The sequence below is a fragment of the Anomaloglossus baeobatrachus genome, chromosome 4, assembly GCF_048569485.1.
Source record: "Anomaloglossus baeobatrachus isolate aAnoBae1 chromosome 4, aAnoBae1.hap1, whole genome shotgun sequence".
Lineage (NCBI taxonomy): Eukaryota > Metazoa > Chordata > Amphibia > Anura > Aromobatidae > Anomaloglossus > Anomaloglossus baeobatrachus.
Window position 1 is genome coordinate 330,355,985 of NC_134356.1, and position 19,645 is coordinate 330,375,629.

The 19,645-nt window shown below is 43.4% G+C and overlaps 1 protein-coding gene across 4 annotated transcripts in view; it reads left to right on the plus strand.

Annotated features, from left to right (window-relative positions):
• The window catches only part of ST7 (suppression of tumorigenicity 7), a 186,668-nt gene that overhangs the window by 57,418 nt on the left and 109,605 nt on the right, over positions 1 to 19,645 (plus strand). Inside the window, exon 1 of one of the 4 annotated variants that reach the window (XM_075342517.1) lies at positions 8,568 to 8,954. The exons of the other annotated variants lie outside the window; for them this stretch is intronic. Coding sequence (XP_075198632.1) covers positions 8,933 to 8,954 — 22 coding nt within the window. The 5' untranslated portion in view covers positions 8,568 to 8,932. Of the gene's footprint in view, positions 1 to 8,567; positions 8,955 to 19,645 lie in introns of those variants that run through there. 4 annotated transcript variants of the gene reach the window in all.

The window sequence follows — 19,645 nt, forward strand, 5'->3', positions numbered from 1 at the left end:
ATTAAGACATTGAATCGCAGATATCAAGCTATTATTTTGCTTTCTATGTCATTGTCCACCCATATCCTGTCCACCACCATTAACTTGAGAACGGCGGCAGCTATAGGCATAGAAGTGGTGTCTAGGTATAGTAAAGTATCCATGCGCTACGCAATGAAACAATCTATAGCGCCACCTGGTGGAAAATAACGGAGTAAGGTTATGTGCCCACGTTGCGTATTTGCGTGCAGTTACGCTGCGTATTGCACTGCAGTGTAACTGCATGCGTCCTGCGTCCCCAGGACAATCTATGAAGATTGTGCATAATCCATGCGCACGTTGCGTTTTAGAACGCATCGATTTGCATGCTGCCAAAATGCTGCGTTCTAAAAAGCAACATGTTACTTATTCCGTGTGCTTTGGATGCAGGTCCTGCTCTGTCTATGGTGGGGGCTGCATCCAGAGCGCATGAAATCTGCTTTTTCACTGCATGCATTACGCAGTGTTTCTGCAGTGATTTGACGCGCACATGTACTGTCAAATCGCTGCCGAAATATCTGCAGGGACACGACGCAACGTGCTGCACATACCCTTAGAATTTTTATCTCGAAAACGGAACGAGAGAGAGCAAAAAAGGGAATTATAAAGTTGTAGGGCATCATCAATTCAATACGAATCGACACCCTGCATACAGAAATGCTATAATTAGAACGTGTAAAACTCATACTCACCTGACCTGACCCCATTGGACTTCTTTCTGTGAGGTCACATCAAACAGCAGGTGTATGCGAACCCTCCACCAACATTGCAGGACCTACGACGACGTATCACAGATGCTTGTGCAAACGTGTCACCTACCATATTGCACAACCTGCAGCAAGACGCAGTATGCTGTTCAGAGTCCAGATGTGCATGGCAGCTGACGGTGGCCACTTTGAGCTTCAAAGTTAAATGAGCGCCATATGCGTGACCAGCATTCAATGTTCTGGGGGGGGGGGGGGTCCTGGGCTTAATATCTTAGCATTTCTATATGCAAGGTGTCGATTCGTATTGAATTGATGAGGCCCTACAATTTTTTTTTTTAATTCATTTTTTTTTCTCTATCTTGTTCCGTTTTTCGAGATAAAAATGCTAACTCCGTTGTTTTCTACCAGGTGGCGCTATAGGTGGTTTCATTGCATAGCGCATGGATACTTTACTATACCTAGACACCACTTCTATGCCTATAGCTACCGCCGTTCTCAAGTTAATGGCGGTGGACAGGATATGGGTGGACACACTGTAGACAGCTTAGATCCTACTGACATATGATCCTTAAAGAAATAACCTGACAAAATAGCACTTGCGGTGCTAATGCCTCTTGTTTTAACTTTTCTTGTATAATATTCAGTTTCTCCTCTTAATATGAAGCAACCATCAGGATTTTCATATATAAAGTTAAGCCAGTGCTATACTGGCACTAGGATGCTGAGTGTAAGCATAGCTTTTGTTCAGAAATTAGATGTTTTATTTAAAAAAGTGTGTAATGCTGCCACCAGGGGGAGCCAGAGCTCTGCAGCAGACGACACTACACAGAGCAATGAGAACCAGGAAGGAAATGCACAGCGTTCTCATGCACTGCCTAATCAGCACAGCTGAGAGGCAGAACTGCAGGGAATGTGAGGAAGAGTGAGACAGTCAGGGTCAAACACCGTACGGGCAGAAGCAGGACCGGAGGAGCGAGCAGAAGCGAAGTCAAAGTCAGGCTAAGGTTAGTACCGGAGGAAGCAACCGAGTGGGGAATAGGAGGGGGGGACACAGGACAGGAGGGACGACCAGGGGACAGAACACATACAAGGGCACAGGGGCACAGGAACAGACAGATCAGGATATCACTCACAGGAGAAGCAATCACAGGCAAAGCAGAGCTAAGCTTATAGCTGGCGCTGGTTCACTGGAAGTGTCAGCTTTTAAGGCATCCAGGGGCCGGAAGTGAGGCCCGAGAGAAGGCTCCGCCCCCTAGCCATGTGGATAGGGAGGCGAATCATGACCGTGTGCAAGTAAAGCTCCAGCAATGCACTGCTATTATTTGATGGATTGAACAGCTATCCGTGATATGTTCAGAACTTGGGCTATTATTTTATTTATTTTTTTTAATAATCTATTCCTGCTTTTCTGTAATGATGAGTGAGGCCAAAAGTGCTCGGTTCTTGAATAGAACATGTCGGACGCTCGGAAATACAAGACTCGAGTACCGAGCACAACAGGAATCAATGGACTCAAGCATATTTTTCTCCAGTTCCTGTTCTGTTACCTGCCATGACACAGCCCCTAGCCATCAGTCTCCATCATCCGCAGGCAGCAGACATTGCCCAGTCACCTCTGTTCCTCTTTCCGTTCACCACAGTCCCTACAATCCAGGTGCACCTGACATTGCCATCAACTTCTGTTCAGTGTGCGCCGTCCAAATTTCACTTCCCCCGGCCAAAGTAACAGTGCGGTTAGTTCCGCTCGACTCTCCAGTTCGGATGTCGCAAATGTAACGTTAGTTGCTGGGCGATGCTAGCTGCATTTGGTTGATAGAAACTGTGGATAGGAAGACTGATTGGACTGAGCGTTGTCTGCTGCCTCGGATGACTGGGTCTGTGGTAGCCAGAGGCTGTATTGGAGCAGGTAACAGAACGGGGAGTCGGGCTTTTAGCTCGAGTCCTCGCAGTACTCTATTGAGCACAGAGCGTTCTGAACACCCCGATACTCGACCGAGTATTTAGCAGTGCCGAGCACATGACCTGTCTGGTGTGTTCTTTGGTTTTCATCAAGCTGTTTGATTCCTAATGTTTTAAAAAAAAAAAAAAACTTGAGTCCTTCAGAGAACAGCTATAGTTTTACTGAAAATAAATTTACACATAGGTGGACTCAATTTGCTAATTAGGTGACTTTTCAAGGCAGTTTGTCACTTGGATTTTATTTAGGGGTATCAGACTATGGTATAAGGTGCTGAATACAAAATGCTTGTCACAATTTTCAGATTTATATTTTTAAAACCATTAGAAAACCATGTATTATTTCCTTTACACTTCATAAATATTTGTTACTTTGTGGCAGTATAGCACATACAATCCCAATAAAATATATTTGTTTGTGGGGGTACTGTGAAAATAATGTAGACAAGTTCACATGGTATGAATACTTTTTCAAGGCACTCTATTTCCTGCTCTCTAGAAAATATTTTTTTGTAATTAGGTAATTTTAAATGGTATTCTCATTACTTTTCAGAGTTTTAATACTGTGGCTGATATTTGTGGATTTTCATCCAGTTACATTGCCATGGATGTATAAATTTTATCCTCTAGATCAGCGTTTCCCAGACTCCAGTCCTCACAACCCCCAATAGGTCAGGTTTTCAGGATTTCCTTAGCATTGACCAATTGATGGAATCATTATCAAGACATCACCTGTGCAACACTACGGAATTCCTGAAAACATTGTCTGTTCGGGGCCGTGAGGACTGGAGTTTGGGAAACGCTGCTCTAGGTACATGCAGATTGCATTTTAGCTCCATACAGTAATAGGATGCCATGGTTTCAACAAGTCAATTCATAAAATTTACTCCCTCCTAAATATACTTTGTTTACGGTCAGTGGTTCAATTGAAAATTTTAAGTGTTTAGGAACCACAACTCCTCCACCACGAATTGGAGTCCACGTATTGGAGGCCACGTAGAGTAAAGAGCAAGGTCTGCGAGTGCTAAAATGCTTATTGCATAAAAGTTCTGACTTAGTAACTGCACAGAAAGTGTGTGCAAGACCTACAATGGGCTTCAATGGCCAACAGCTGCATCAAACACTATGCCAAGCGTAGGATGGAGTGGTGTAAAGCATGCCGCCAGTGGACTCTGGATTAGAACAAACATGTTCCATGGAGTGACAAACCACAAACAGGTGGCTACAATCCAGCTAATCTTGGATTAAGTGAGTGCTAGCAAAATATGTATATAATCAAAGGATTTTATAGAAGCAAAGATGCATGCAAAAATACGCTTAACGCCCCAAATATAAAAATACACTTGATCGGTAAATGGTATTGAAAAGTTCCATAGCAAAAATGTATTTAAAAACACTCAGGACTGTATGCATATCCATTATCCCAGGACCAAGAGTATTTTTTATATTTGGGATCGCTAGCTTAGTTTTGCATATAGACGTGCTTCTCAATAAATTAAAATATAATGAAAGTTAATTTATTTCAGTTATTCAATACAACAATACAAACAGTGATCTATTTCTGTTAATGTTGATGATTATGGCTTACAGCCAATGAAAACCCAAGTCACTCAGAATTAGAATAATTACCACAAAACACATGCAATAGCTTCCTAAGTGTTTAAAATAATCCCTTAGTCCGGTTCAGTAGGCTACACAATCATGGGAAAGACTGAATTGACAGATGTCCAGAATGCAATCATGAAACACTCCACAAGGAGGGTAAGCCACAAAAGATTATTGCTAAAGAAGCTGGCTATTCAGAGTGCTGTATCCAAACATATTATTAAAAAGTTGAGTGGAAGGAAAAAGTGTGGTAGAAAAAGGTGCACAAGCAAACTGGATAACCGCAGCCTTGATAGGATTGTTAAGGCCAGTTTCACACATTCAGCATTTCGCTGGTTTGCCGGCGTCGCGGCAACCTCCGGTCACATGCTGTCATGTGACCGAAGAATCTGACCGGAGCTTGCTGCCATGCCATTGTACAGTATTTACACTGTACTGGATTGTGCTGGATCCGGCAATCTGGCGAAATGCCGGATGTGTGAAACCGGCCTAAGAAAAGGCCATCTAGAAATTTGGGGGAGATTCACAAGAAGCGGACTGCTGCCCCAGAGTTTTTGTCATGCGCACTATGAAGCTGGGTGCACGCATCCCGGCTTCAAACTGAAGTAGTGCGCATGACCCAAACTGTGGGGTCATGCACACTGAGCCGAAATCCCCCGTCGGATGAGATGGTGACAGAGAGGTGACAGAGATCATCCTGTGACGCTGCGTATTCATTAGCATGTTAGCACGCCCACAGGGGCGTACTAACATGCAATGGGGGCGACTGGCTGGGGAACTGACGCCCAGGGGACTAGTGCACTTGCTCATTAGCATACGGTAAAAGATTTTTAGAAATATTTTTTCTAAAGAGCTCTTTATCTATGCTAGTGTTTAAAGGGATGGTTAGGCAGGGATTTGCAATTTGTAACCAAAACTGCTCGTGGTTCTGGGTGTATATTGCACCGGACAGGTTCCCTTTAAAAATGTGGGGAGAATGTATTGATCGAATTGTCTGGGGTAGTGCATTCTTGAATACTGGTGTAGTGTGAGAGAAATCTTGGAAACTGAATTGGGAAGCTTGGATTATGGAGGATGTTAGTCTTAGATCAGTTGCAGTATGGAGAGTATGGGTGGGGCGATAAGCAGAAGTGAAGGAGATATATGGTGGTGCAGAACTGTGGAGAGCTTTGTGGGCGAGAGGGACTATTTCTATTGTACTCTTTAGCAGATGGGTTCCATTCTAATGACTACCAAAAGGTGGAGGCATTTGTGTTGCAGCTGGTCAGATATGACCTTGGCTGCCATATTGGATTGATTGGTCTTCTTACCAAAAGTTCTCTTCTCCAATCAGTAGAGGGTTGCAGTAGTCCACAATGAATAAGAGCGGCAGTAAGAGATTGTGCATTTCAAAGGTGAGAAAAGGTTGGATTCTGGAGACTTTTTAAAGTTGCAGGAGACCTAAGCGAGCATGTGAGTGATTGACACACAGCTTTCCTTTCTTCCCTGTATTCAAATATGACCCCAAAACAGTGAGCATGCCTTTTGGGAGTTATGATTGAACCACCCAAGGAAATTGCATTATCATGATTGGGTAGGTTAGTAGAGGGAGAAAACATGAGAAGTTCAGTTTTTGAGCGATTCTGATTAAAATAGAGGGAGGAAATGGTGTTTGAGACAGCAGACCATCCCGGATATTTTGCATTGAGGTGGGGGTGACGTCAGGAGATGTATATAATTGGTGTCATCATCATATACACTACTAAGAAAGTTAGGGATATTCGGCTTTTATGTGAAATTTCAGGATGAACTTAATGTTACTTCTCTAAACTTTTGAATGCACATGTCCAACTGTTCAATGTTTTCAGCACTTTTTGCACAACTTGCTGTTCTCTAACAAGGAGCTTAATTACAAAATTCACAACAGGTGTTTGATCCATGAATCATCCAATGAATTTTGGGTTTTAATTCGAGTTGGTAATTAAACAGTCCTCCTTATCCTGCTGTTCACATTTTGACATCATGAGGCCAAGATGACACTATACAATTGATCAAATGGCACCTTGCCATTGGGAAGCTTCAAGCAGGATATTCTCATACGGAAATGGCCACTGAGCTTAGTGTTAGCAGGTTGCAACAGAGGGACTGGAAAAGTCACAGAAAGCCGTAGCTCTGGACAGACGTCCTTTGGCCACATCCCACACTGATGACCGCTTCATTGGGAACAATGCGCTTAGTTAAAGCATATGATGAATGCCACACAACTCCAGGCAAATTTAAGGGAGTTGTGAGGCACCAAACTATCACGTCAAAACATTTGAAACCATTTACATCAGCGTGGTTTGCATGCTGGATGGTCTGCAAGGGTTCCATGACCACACCACCAGGCACAGGTGTCATAGTCTTGCTGGACAAAGGACCAGTGGGCCTCAGTGATGATGGCTGCCAATGATGTTGGAGACGTCAAAGTGTGTGTGTGTGTGTGTGTGTGTGTGTGTGTGTGTGTGTGTGTTTGTATAATATATATATATATATATACTGGAGATCAAAATTGGAGAGCAATGTATGATCACTTGTTTTTTTTAGAAATAATGTAATCTACATTGATCAACATTTGAAGTTGTGTGTGTTTTTTTTTCTTTTTTTTTTATGATGCGTACACCATGCCACTAGAACAGTGTTTTACAAAAGATCCAAAGTCTATCAACATAAAACCTTTACTTTGCCCAAAACGTGATGATCATAATTAGAAAACCACAATGATTGTAGCACAGAGAAAGATTATAACTAAAATTTCTGAAGGTAACAGTCACCAATCAGTTGGAAGTGTACAGGCCTTTGCTTTGAATGACCACAGCACATCTGCAGCCACAGGACATCACTAGTCTCTCACACTGCTCTGATGTGATTTTTGTCCACTCTTCTTCCAGTCTTTTCTACAGCTCTTTGACTGTTGTGGGTTTCTTGGCCATAACTTTGTCACCAAGAATTTTCCAGAGGTTTTCTATTGGGTTTAGATCAGGACTGTGGGCTGGCGATTTCATTGGTTCAATGTTTTCTGTTTCAATGAACTGCTTTACCTGTTTTACTGTGTGACAGGGGGCATTGTCCTGCATGAAAATTGCTGACTGAGTGGTGAATTCAAGCAAGGAACCATGTGTTGTTGAAGAAGGTTCTGATACACATTTGCATTCACTCTGCCATGTAGCTGTATGGGAGGTCCAACTCCTGCTGCAGAAAACATTCCCAAACCATAACACTTCATCCACCACCTTTCATTCAGTTTTTAACACACTTTGGTTCAGTCTTTCCCCAGTTTGTCAACGAACATAATGTTTTCCATCAGACCCAAATAAATTAAACTTGCTTTCCTCACTGACCACTTCTCTGTCCACACAACATGCTCTTTACCAAAAAGGAGTCTAGCCTTTTTGATTTATTTCTACTAATGAGGTTTGGTCACTACAAGAGTGGGTTTTCAGTCCAAATGCTCTTAAACGTTGTGACACTGTATGATGAAACAGATCCTTACCCTATTCAGTGCTGAACTGGTGAGTAATTCCAGCTGCATAGTGCATTTATCTTTAGAGGGCGATCAGCCTTCTTGAAAGACTTGAAAGTTTGTGACATAAAGATCCAATATTCTCAAAATCAGAGGGTTTCAGTTACTTTGGAACGGCACACCGTTTTTGCAAAGTCAAAGTAAACTGGAAAGTTAGGCTGCCAGTTAAACAGGGTTTGTCAGATTAAGGAAACTAGCACCAGGTGCCAGATTAACACCAATAACTTGCAGGTATCAGAATGTGTTTTCTAATTTTGATCAGTGTTCTTTTTCATTTATCTAATTTAAATTTTTATTATGTTCTTTGGAATAAATTAAATTTATGAAATCTGAGTAAACTAGCAGTATTTTAAGCTTGTTAGATATCACATTGGACTATACAATGACCTTAACATTTAGGAAATTGTGTGTTGTTCTCTAGTTTTGATCTCCAGTGTATATATCAGATCTTGAATATTTTACCCAAGGTTTCCTGAATGTAGAGTGGGAAAGCTGCACTTGCTTTGTATGTGACTGGATCTGGAATGCTTTCTGCCAATAATTGCATGGAGTGCTTTCCCTATGTAGAATCGCATTTCTTCATGGTTATTTCAATGTACAAGTGCAAGGCTACCCTCCGGTCACTGCTGTGGAAGATTTAAGAAAGGGGATGTCTCCTTTTCATTGTGGCTTTGGTGACAAAGGAATTCCTATTTGAATTACTCTGCTTTATGCGAGCCCCCTCCTAGGCTTTGGTTAACAGCAGTCGGTCATTGCAGTGTCCTGACGTCATTCAATGTGTGCATAAGCTGTGCTATTGTCTTAGGAGAGAGTAGGGCTGTGGACTGCAGTATCTGGTTTCTGCTACCTATTTCTGCCTCACTGCATCATACAAGAGACATATTGGCCTTCGTTGCCCATTGGACTGAAAATAGAAGCTCATGATTATTTGGCTCTTTCTGTCTGGGCGAGAGTGCTGTGCAGCCTCCAGCTTTAGAGGAAGGTATCTGGCAGCTGGAGAGCCAGAGCTGCATTGTCTGGCTCCATGAGCCCTGCTGTGTAAAAGCCTGGTATACTACCTCCATCATTTCATCCTAATTTATTACGCCCGGATCTGAGGCCAGCCATGTTTGGTACAGAATCTTCATGTAAGTAAATGAATCCTCGCGTTTCCTATTATTTTGAGCTATTGGGAAGGATGCGTAAGCTGCGACTCCATACATTGGGTTTGATATAGGTTTTATCTTCCTAGCTGCTGAGACTGTAATAAAGGCAATGTTTTTTCCTGAATATATTGACAGAGGGAGACATGTCAGCGATTCCTCGGAGCCCGGAATGGATACATCTTCGGATGTGCCTTTTATCCCAGGCATTGCCTGTCTGTCAGAGGGATGCAGGATAACAAATCACAAGGCTGGTCCTGACAGCATCCCGGCTATGGATGCAGGGTGGCCACGTCTAATACATTATTAGTAAAATGGTGGATTAGTCTGTTGGAGGATGATAACTAAAGAATGTATGTCTGGAACACCAATGGTGTGAACAGGGTGCAAGACTCAAAAATATGTTTGTTTTGTTGGAGGATGATGGCTTTTATGTTTTTGCTGTAGCCTCCATTGCACATGGTGCCCAGCAATGACTATTACATAACACGCCAGACCTGCCATTACAGGGTGGCATTGCCTAATATACTATATTGAAGCCTTTGGCTATAGAGCCTCCACTTGTATGTAACCGCACAAAGAATATGCATCAAACACGTGTTCCCTGTCATATAGGCACGCTGTGTTCTGTATGGAGATGTCATGTGTGCTGTGAGATGTGCTGCGCATTTACGATCTGTCCATACTCTATTAATAAAGCTGTGCAGGAGGATGGACAGGTTTTTGTGTCTGACATGGTGCTGAAACATGGAGGTGCCCACAGCCCATTGTGTCTGGGCAGAGTGGCACCTGACGCCCAGTGCTCTGACCTTGCCACATGCCAGTCACCTTTATAGGATTTGGTGGCACATCTATCGTGTTAGGCTTATTTACTGTATAAACTACAGTTTTGGATGACCTTTTACATGAACTAGAATTGCTTCCTATAGGACACAATTGCGAATTTTTCCTTTGGAAGATTTGTATTAAGAGATTACATACATGTGGATACGCTGTAGCATGGATATATAGAGGTTCTGGAAATCACAGTTTCACACTTATTGATCTGAATGAATGAAAGGTCTGCAGCATTGCTCATTTCTAAGGGGGGGGGGGATCGGCAATCTTTGCATTATGCATGTGTAAATCCCGAAGCTCCAAAACTTCATTTCTAGTGTACCGACATAGCCATGCTGGGCTATTAGCCATGGCTGCTGTAGATAAGCAATCCTTCTCTATACACGGGGTGACCTGTGCGGCACTGGTTATGGAGGATCCCATCGATGGCAAGGCCTTTCTGTATTCCTGCATCTTCTGTGCATCAAGGGTGTTCCTTTTTATCTTTTTTGCACATGGCGTTCGATTAAAGCGGCAGACATACTATGTTTGCTTTCTGCTGCTGGCTGTTTCTGTTTCCATGGCAGCCAAATTGCTAATAACGAGGAGGGGGTCACCATTGTGCTCACCCTAGCATGGTGGCAGCAGGCTACACCAGACCGGAGGGGGGGGGGGGTGCGCTCAAATGCATTATTTGCAATTTATAGGAAGTCATCATTGTATGTTTATTACTATGAATAATTCATAGGTCTCCATCAATCTACCGTTTTGTAAGTGAAGAACATTCGTAGTCCTCTAGGTCTACTGCACACTTTTTGCAGCTTTATTGCCTTTTATTTCCTGTTTTTCTAATTTTTCAGTTTACTTTGGAGATCATCCATTGCAGTCTAGTTGCTGTTGATGGATTATGTGACTTTATTCTCATAATGGCTTGGATAACTTTTTGATCACTTATTAAAAAAAAAAAAAAAAAAAATATATATATAAATCTAGAGTCTCATATGTAGGGCGTACGTATATACATGCGTGAAAACTGAAAAAAGGAGAATAGATATGCTGACTTTTTACCCTTGCGAAGCAATGGAAAAGTATGTCTTCTTGAAGAGGACTGGTCACTTTCCCTGCCATGTCAGTCTTGGTATATAGAGATGGAAGAATCGATCCTCAGGACCCCGCTCCAGGTGCCAGGTCGGTATTCCGTAACCGCTGGCGTGACATGATTGGGAAGTGTGGCGCACATCTGACCGCCCATTTCTAGTAAATCTGTTCCTCACAACAATGCTGGAACTTTTTTTTAGTTTAACCCCTTAGTGACGGAGCTAATTTTCACCTTAATGACCAGACCAAATTTTGCAATTCTGACCAGTGTCACTTTATGAGGTTATAACTCTAGAACGCTTCAACGGATCCCGGTGATTCTGAGATTGTTTTTTCGTCACATATTGGACTTCGTGTTAGTACCAAATTTAGGACAATATTTTTTGCGTTTATTTATGAAAAAAATTGAATATTGGCAAAAATTTTGAAAATTTTGCAATTTTCAACTTTTGAATTTTTATACCGTTAAACCAGAGATTTCTGTGACACAAAATAGTTAATAAATAACATTTCCCACTTATCTACTTTACATCAGACCAATTTTGGAAACAAAATTTTTTTTTGTTAGGAAGTTAGAGGGGTTCAAAGTTTATCAGCGATTTCTCATTTTTACATCAAAATTTACAAAACCATTTTTTTAGGGACCACATCACATTTGAAGTGACTTTGAGAGGCCTAGATGATAGAAAATACCCAAAAGTGACACCATTCTAAAAACTGCACCCCCCAAAGTACTCAAAACCACGTTCAAGAAGTTTATTAACCCTTCAGGTGCTTCACATGAACAAAAGCAATGTGGAATGAAAAAAAAGCAAAAATTAAATTTTACCTAAAAATGTTGCTCTAACCCAAATTTATTCACTTTTAGAAGAAATAACACAACAAAATGGACCCCAAAACTTGTTCCCCACTTTCTTATGAACGCGCCAATACCCCACATGTGATCAGAAACCTCTGTTTGGACAAATGGGAGGGCTCGGAACAGAAGGAGCAATATTTGAATTTTGGAAAGCAAATTTGGCTGAAATAGATTGCGGGCACCATGTTGCATTTACAGGTCCGCTAAGGTACCTAAACAGAAGAAATCCCTCACAAGTGACACCATTTTGGAAACTAGACCCCTCAAGGCTTCTATCTAGGGGTATAGTGAGCATTTTAGATCCACAGGTACTTCACAGATTTTGTTAACGTTACGTTGTCATATTGAAAATTTTAATAATTTTCTCAAAAATGTTGCTTTAGCATCAATTTTCTCACTTTTTCAAGAGGTAATTCCAAAAATTTGACCTCAAGGTTTGTTAACCACTTTTTTATGAGCGCGGTGATACCTCACATGTGGTCTGAAACCTTTGTTTGGACAAATGGGAGGGCTTGGAAAGAAAGGGGCAATATTTGAATTTTGGAAAGGAAATTTGGCTGAAAAAGATTGCGGGCACCATGTCCCATTTGGAGGACCCCTAAGGTACCTAAACAGCAGAAACCCCGCACAAGTGACCCCATTTTGGAAACTAGGCCCCTCAAGGAATTTATCTAGATGTTTGGTGAGTACCCTGAACCCCCAGGTGCTTCACAGAATTTTATAACGTTGAGCCATGAAAAAAAAAAAATAAAATTTTACCACAAAATTGTTATTTCAACCAGGTAGCTTTTTTTTTTTACAAGAGTAAAAGGAAAATATTCAGCATAACATTTATTGTGCAATTTCTCCTGAGTTTGGCGATACCTTATATGTGGTGGAAATCAACTGTTTGGGTGCACAGCAGGGCTCGGAAGGGAAGGAGTGCCATTTGACTGCAAAATTGGCTGGAATCAATAGCGGACGCCAGGTTGCATTTGGAGAGCCCCTGAGGTGCCTAAACAGTGGCTGTCCCCCACAAGTGACTCCATTCTGGAAACAAGACACCTCAAGGCTTTTATCTAGGTGTATAGTGAGCAGTTTGAATCCACGAATACTTCACAGATTTTGATAAGCTTAGGTTGCCATATTGAAAATTTTCATTTTTTTCACAAAACTGTTGCTTCAGCATCAAATTTCTCACTTTTTCAAGAGACAACAACAAACCGTGGACCCAACAGGTTGTTATCCAATGTCTTATGAGCACAGGGATACCCCACATGTGGCCAAAAACCTCTGTTTGGATAAATGGGAGGGCTTGGAATGGAAGGAGCACCATTTAAATTCTGGAAAAGTTGAGATAAATTGCGGGCACCATGTCACATTTGCAGGGCCCCTTGGGTACCTATACATTCGAAACCCCCCACAAGTGACTCCATTTTGGAAACTGGATTTTATTCAGGAGTATAGTAGCATTTTGAATCCACAGGTACTTCACAAAAATGTTGCTGTAGCAACAAATGTCTCACTTTTAGGCTATGTGGCCATGATCCAGCGACACGGCGTCTAGTACACAGTGTCAGCCTCCTGCAGAGATGTGAGTGTTGTCCACGGGAGAACGCAGCTGCCCATGCCCACGATTTGGGTTCAGGCCGCTGTGGAGCTCTATGCTACCTGCAGAGAACACTCATCTCCGCAGCATAAATTGACATGCTGAGGCTCGGGAAGCTGCGCCACAGGTCGGTTTATGCTGCGGAGAAGAGAAGTACATTGGGCAAGCACATTGGGCATGGGATTTCTAAAAATCCTTCCACTGTGCTTCTACTGCACAATGCAGCGTTATGGACGCAGGGAAAACACTCTGCGCCCAAAACGCTGCAAATCCCGATTGTGGGCGCACAGCCTAAAATGCTACAATGGATGAATGGATAGATGTCAAACAAATATAACGTCCCACCCCCTGCATATTCTAAGCTGGCGCCCTTTAGTGCCTTTCATGTGGCACTAAAGGGTGCCTAGCCTTGTATTTAGCCCCCCAAAAAATTAATTAAAATAAACGACGTGGGGTCCCCCCTATTTTTGATAGCCAGCTAGGGTAAAGCAGACAGCTGTAGCCTGCAAACCACAGCTGACAGCTTCACCTTGGCTGGTGATCAATTTGGAGGGCTCCCCAGGCGTTTTTTAAAAAAAAAAAAAAAAACGTGGGGTCCCCCCAAATTAGATCACCAGCCAAGGTGAAGCAGACAGCTGGGGTCTGGTATTCTCAGGGTGGGAAGAGCCATGGTTATTGGACTCTTCCCAGCCTAAAAATAGCAGGCCGCAGCCGCCCCAGAAGTGGCGCATCCATTAGATGCGCCAATCCTGGCGCTTCGCTCCAGCTCATCCCGCGCCCTGGTGCGGTGGCAGACGGGGTAATATATGGGGTTGATACCAGCTGTAATGTCACCTGGCATCAAGCCCTGGGGTTAGTGATGTCACGGCATCTGAACAGATACCCGACATCACTAACCCAGTCAAGAAATAGAAAAAAATAAAGACAAAAAAAAAATTTATTTGAAAAAAAACTCCCCGAAACATTCCTCTTTTACCAATTTATTGTAAATAAATAAATTTCGGTCGCTGTAATCCATTTTTGAGGTCCCACGCCGTCTCTGGATCTTCTAGAATATGGGGGGCACGTTCAGGGAACGTATCCCCCATTTTCTGGAAGAGCAAGCTCTCCATGAGCAGTGTGGGTGCAGTAATCTGAGAATACTGCACTCACACTGCCCCGGTCCAACCTAGGGCAGAGTGACCTGCAGTAACCTCATTCCAGAATATGAGGGGCACGCTCACAGAACGTACCCCCCATTTTCTGGAACAGCAGCCTCTCCATGTGAGGAGTGTGGCTGCAGATCACTGCACTCACCCTCCCCCGGTCCACAGTGGAGCCTGTGCATCAGCGACGTCAGCAGGATCCCTGCTTGCAGGGATCCAGCTGACAGCCGCTGTCTGCGCATGCGCCGCCAGCATTCAAGAGAAGGAGGCGGCGTGATCGCGGGGCCGGAGCACCAGCAGACAGGTAACGTATGACCGGGGGCTGGGGGGGGGGTGACGGGGGGACCTGGGGACAACTTTCTGCCGCATGTGACGTGTCACATGCGGCAGAAAGAGTAGGATGAATGCGGCCGCCATTTTCCACGCTCCGGAGGGGGGAGGGGGGAGGCGGCTCTGGAGAACCGGAGGGGGCTCCGGGGACCAGAGATCTCCGGTGTACCGGAGGAGGGGTCAGGGGGAGGACATTTCCCTCCGATCTGAAATGTTTGATCATTTCAGATCGGAGGGAAATGAATACAGAGCCGGCGGCAGTTTTCAGCGCGCGTCGGCGCCATCTTGGATTTTCCGGAGGGGGGGTAGGGGTGGTGGGGGGACTCTCCGGTACCGGGGGCTTTGGGGGCACTAGAGGATTATATTTATTTCTCATCTGACATGTTTGATCACGTCAGATGAGAAATAAATCAATTTTACCGGCCATTTTTTTTTTTTTAATGTTGTCGCCGGTATACGGTGTATACCGGCGATCGCATTAACGGGGTCCAAAAAAAACACCCCGATTCATAATCTTGGGGGTCTCAGCTACCTCCGGTAGCTGAAACCCCCGAGATTTTTCGTCACTGGGGGGCGCTACAAGCTTTTTCCGGCCTGACGTCTCAAGACGTCGGAACAGAATAAGTACCCTGTTTTTCCGACGTCTTGAGACGTTAGGCCGTCGCTATGGGGTTAAACTTCTGTTTTGTGCTGTGCCTCTCATTCTTCTCTAAAATATAGATAGATATAAGGTCACATTCATACTCTGATTGCAATATCTATCCTGATCCTTAGGTCTCCTAACCTGCGCCAATAGGTGATAGCGCAAATCAGTAGACCCACCGATCAGGATGGGTGTTGTGGTGTTTTAGTGAAGTTGGAGTTTGGCCTTAATTGACAACTGGGCGTTTACCAGTTGAGTGTGCCCCTGCCTAGTCTGACTGTCCAAACAGTGCCAACCATGTTAGATTGTGTAAAAACATACCTCTTTGCCAACTTTATCATTTCCTAGAAATGATAAATAATAGGGATGATCGAATACCGCAAATATTCGGCAACGCCCATATTTGCCGAATAGGTCGCCACTATTCGACGATTTGCGAATATTCGATGCGCAATATAAGTCTGTGGGAAACCCGACTAGTTGCCGAATAGCAACTATTCAGGCTTCCCATAGACTTACATTGCGCATCGAATATTCGCATAGCGGCGAACTATTCGTCAGATATTCACGAAGCCGAATATTGCCGAATATTTGTGATATTCGATCATCCCTGATAAATAAATAAGAGTTATTCCATATGGAATGCAAGAATTTCTAAGACACATTCTGCTAGGTTCCCAGTTAGGATGGAGTCTCTATAAAAAGGGTCCCCTGGATTAATGTGCTCAACGCTAGTGTGAACCAAGCTTGAGGTACTGTAAAGCAGACTATTTATTTATAACAGCTATGAAGGGGGGGTAAAACTTTGTTTTTTTTTTTTCTTTTTCTCAGGTTTTATTTTTTTTTCTGGGCATAATAAATGTCTGTCCCTCATCAGCTTCCATAAATTATCTCTGGTGGAAAAAAAAATTAGATTTCAATGTCATACTGGTTTTCCAAAAATGTAAAGCAGTTCTGTAACCAGAGGTCTCAATACAAAGGGCATTCATTATTAAATAGACCTAAGGATGTACTTTGAAAATCAGAATGGCTGAATAATTCTCATTAAAAATGATAAGATATTGTTAGGGAAACTTTAAAAAAAAAAAAAGAAATCTCCTTTTTACATATTTATATAAAGAAAAAGGTAAATCAGGCTTATCAGGTCTAAGATCTATTTGGTAATTTATGTAGTTTAAAGTGGATCTGTCACCAGATTTTACAGTGTTAGCTAAGGTTTAGAAACCCGGTTATGCTACTTCCACAGTAATTAAAGGTATTGTAGAAAATGGGTGAAAGGAGAGATTACAATGATGAAGAAAAGACCCATTACATGTTTGTTTGAAGTCTAACTTCATGGAACTCCATAGAATTTTATTAGCAGCAACTGTCACCCGTAATCTGAATAACGTGAAAATCTGCATTCACTGAAGACCACTTTACACTTAAAGGCCAGAATCACACTTGCTAGTGCATCGCGTGTAACTCGCGTGAGTCTCTCATGGTAGAACCCGGCATGGCCGCACACTATGCATACAGGAGCGTCTGAGCTGCATAGAGATACATGCAACCGACCTGCTCCTGTCAGGAGAGTGTGCGGCCATGCCGGGTTCTACCATGAGAGACTCACGCGAGTTACACGCGATGCACTAGCAAGTGTGATTCTGGCCAAATTGACTAAATCAGTCCAAGAAGATTAAGAAGCTGATGTCTCTGATTACAAAGTATCCTATTTTCACATGAAGTATTAATATAGGATATTCTGAAGAAAAGACCTAAAATGACAAGTTACTACTACTCTCTAATCCCGCACCACTCCAACGCTGAAGCCAATGAGTGACTGCTGTCATTTGTATCGATTGAATGTCACCTCGAGCAAAGCTGAAGCTGCTGGGGTTTCAACTATTAAGAAATGCTGCTTTTCTGGTTTTACTGCATTTCCACATTGATCCAAGAACATCGACAAATCCACATCTAAATGGCTAAACAAGGAAAAAAAGAAAGCTGTTATAATGGTCAAGTCATAGGCCTCATCAAAGCATCTATTCTGGTGTAAAAGCTTTGAAAAGACAACATTTTGCAGTGAGCTAAGCCTAAATTTTGCAACTTTTGGCATTTTCACAGCAGCTTCTCCCAGGTCTGGCAAAATAGGCAGAGCGGGTGTCACGGTAGGTACAGGGGAGTACAAAGCGACAGGGAAGGGAAAAGAAACCCTGCATCTAGGGAACGGGGGATGGTGACCTGACCAAGCCTACTGCTGGCTTCTGGGGTCCCTCACTACTATAGGGTCCGCACCTATTCACCGAGCTGGATACCTGACCCTGGGATGACCCTAGATGGGAAACTGGTGGGATGAGCTCGTCATCAACCCCACTAAACACTAAAGAAGACACAGGGAGTACATACATGGGGAAATGGCATGAGCAACTTATCTCCAGGTGCCTCAGTAAGAAGTTAAGCAAAGAGCAGGAATGATCCTACAGATGAGTGCAAGCTGCCTGCTTACATCCAGAGCTTGTGAAGGAACTGAATGTCACCAGTACAAGTCCAGGGAAAATGTGTATTTAACCCAAAAGCGAAATACAGATGATTAGCAGCTGAATGGAAGAGGAGCTCTGCAGGTTCTTAAAGGGAAAAGTATGAAAACCCAGCAGAGGAGATACCTAGTACACTGAATACTAACCACAGGAATAAAAAAGTCGAGGAGCATTTTGCGCAGCCAAAGACTGTGACCTTCTATTGCTGGACACCACAGGACAGTCTGTTGAACGTGACACACCCATGACAGCAGGAGCATGGTTGGGATGGAGCGCCACAGCTTGTGTAATTCATGACAATCTGTGGCATTCCATACACAAAGTCTCACTCCACTGCTTTACTGGAGTGAGATTTGTGATGTAGCACACGGAGGCTCTCCTCATCATAAATCAGAAGCATCTGTCTCCAGCATGCCCCCTCATTAAGGTCGGTGTGAACATAGTCTAGACCTCAACCCACTGAGATGCTGTGGTGAGCTCTCAAGAATGCTGTGTATTAATGCACTCCAACATCAATAAAGGTACTGACTACACTACTGCACAGCATTATTTTGTTACATCTACTTTATTGAATGTGTCATTTATTTTCCTATGACTGTAAACTGACGGGTCTCTACTAGTGATGAGCGAGTACTAAAAAGCTCGGGTGCTCGAGGCTCGGGCCGAGCATCCCAAGATACTCGTGTACTCGGCCTGAGCACCGAGCCCAATGTTATCCTATGGGAGACCCGAGTATTTTTCTGAAATGACCCCCGGCAGCATGTTGAAACCCTAAAAATGTCACAAAAGTCTCAGAAGAGTGCTCAAATGACATGGAAACAGCATGGGGAAGACCCCTTGAAGCATTTATCATTCAAAAGTCACAGCTGTGAACAATTTTGTCCGCGTTTTACGCCATTTTTACGGACTCACCAGAAAACCTTCCAAAATGACACCAAAATGAATTTTCATGGCGGAAATGTTAAGGGCACATACCCAATAGTGAGATAGAGCTGGTGTATGTTACTTTTTGAGATTAATACATGAAAGATTTTTCGTAAAACATTGTGTGGCACTCCGATGTCCAAAACGCACGTTTTGTGCTTTTTACTAGCGATGTCTGTCGTTTTTTTTTTTTCATTCTATCTCCCGTCGGTCGGTCTCGCTCTGTCGGTCTCTCTCTGTCTTGTCTGTCCCCCTCTCACAGTCTGTCGGTCATTCTCCCCCCTCTCTCTTACTTACCGTTCCCCGATCACTGCCGCAGCGCTGCACAGCTGTTCATTAAACTCCGGCGGCTTTTCCTCTTTTGAAAAAGCCGGCCGCTCATTAAACAATCTCGTATTCCCTGCTTTCCTGCTTTTCGGCGCCTATGATTGGTTGCAGTGAGACACGCCCCCACGCTGAGTGACAGGTGTCTCACTGCACCCAAACACAGCAGCCGGTGTGTGTGTGTGTGTGTGTGTGTGTGTGTATACTGTGCAGTGAAATAAATAATTAAATAATTGAAAAAAACGGCGTGCGGTCCCCCCAATTTTAATACCAGCCAGATAAAGCCATACGGCTGAAGGCTGGTATTCTCAGGATGGGGAGCTCCACGTTATGGGGAGCCCCCCAGCCTAACAATATCAGTCAGCAGCCGCCCAGAATTGCTGCATACATTAGATGCGACAGTTCTGGGACTGTACCCGGCTCTTCCCGATTT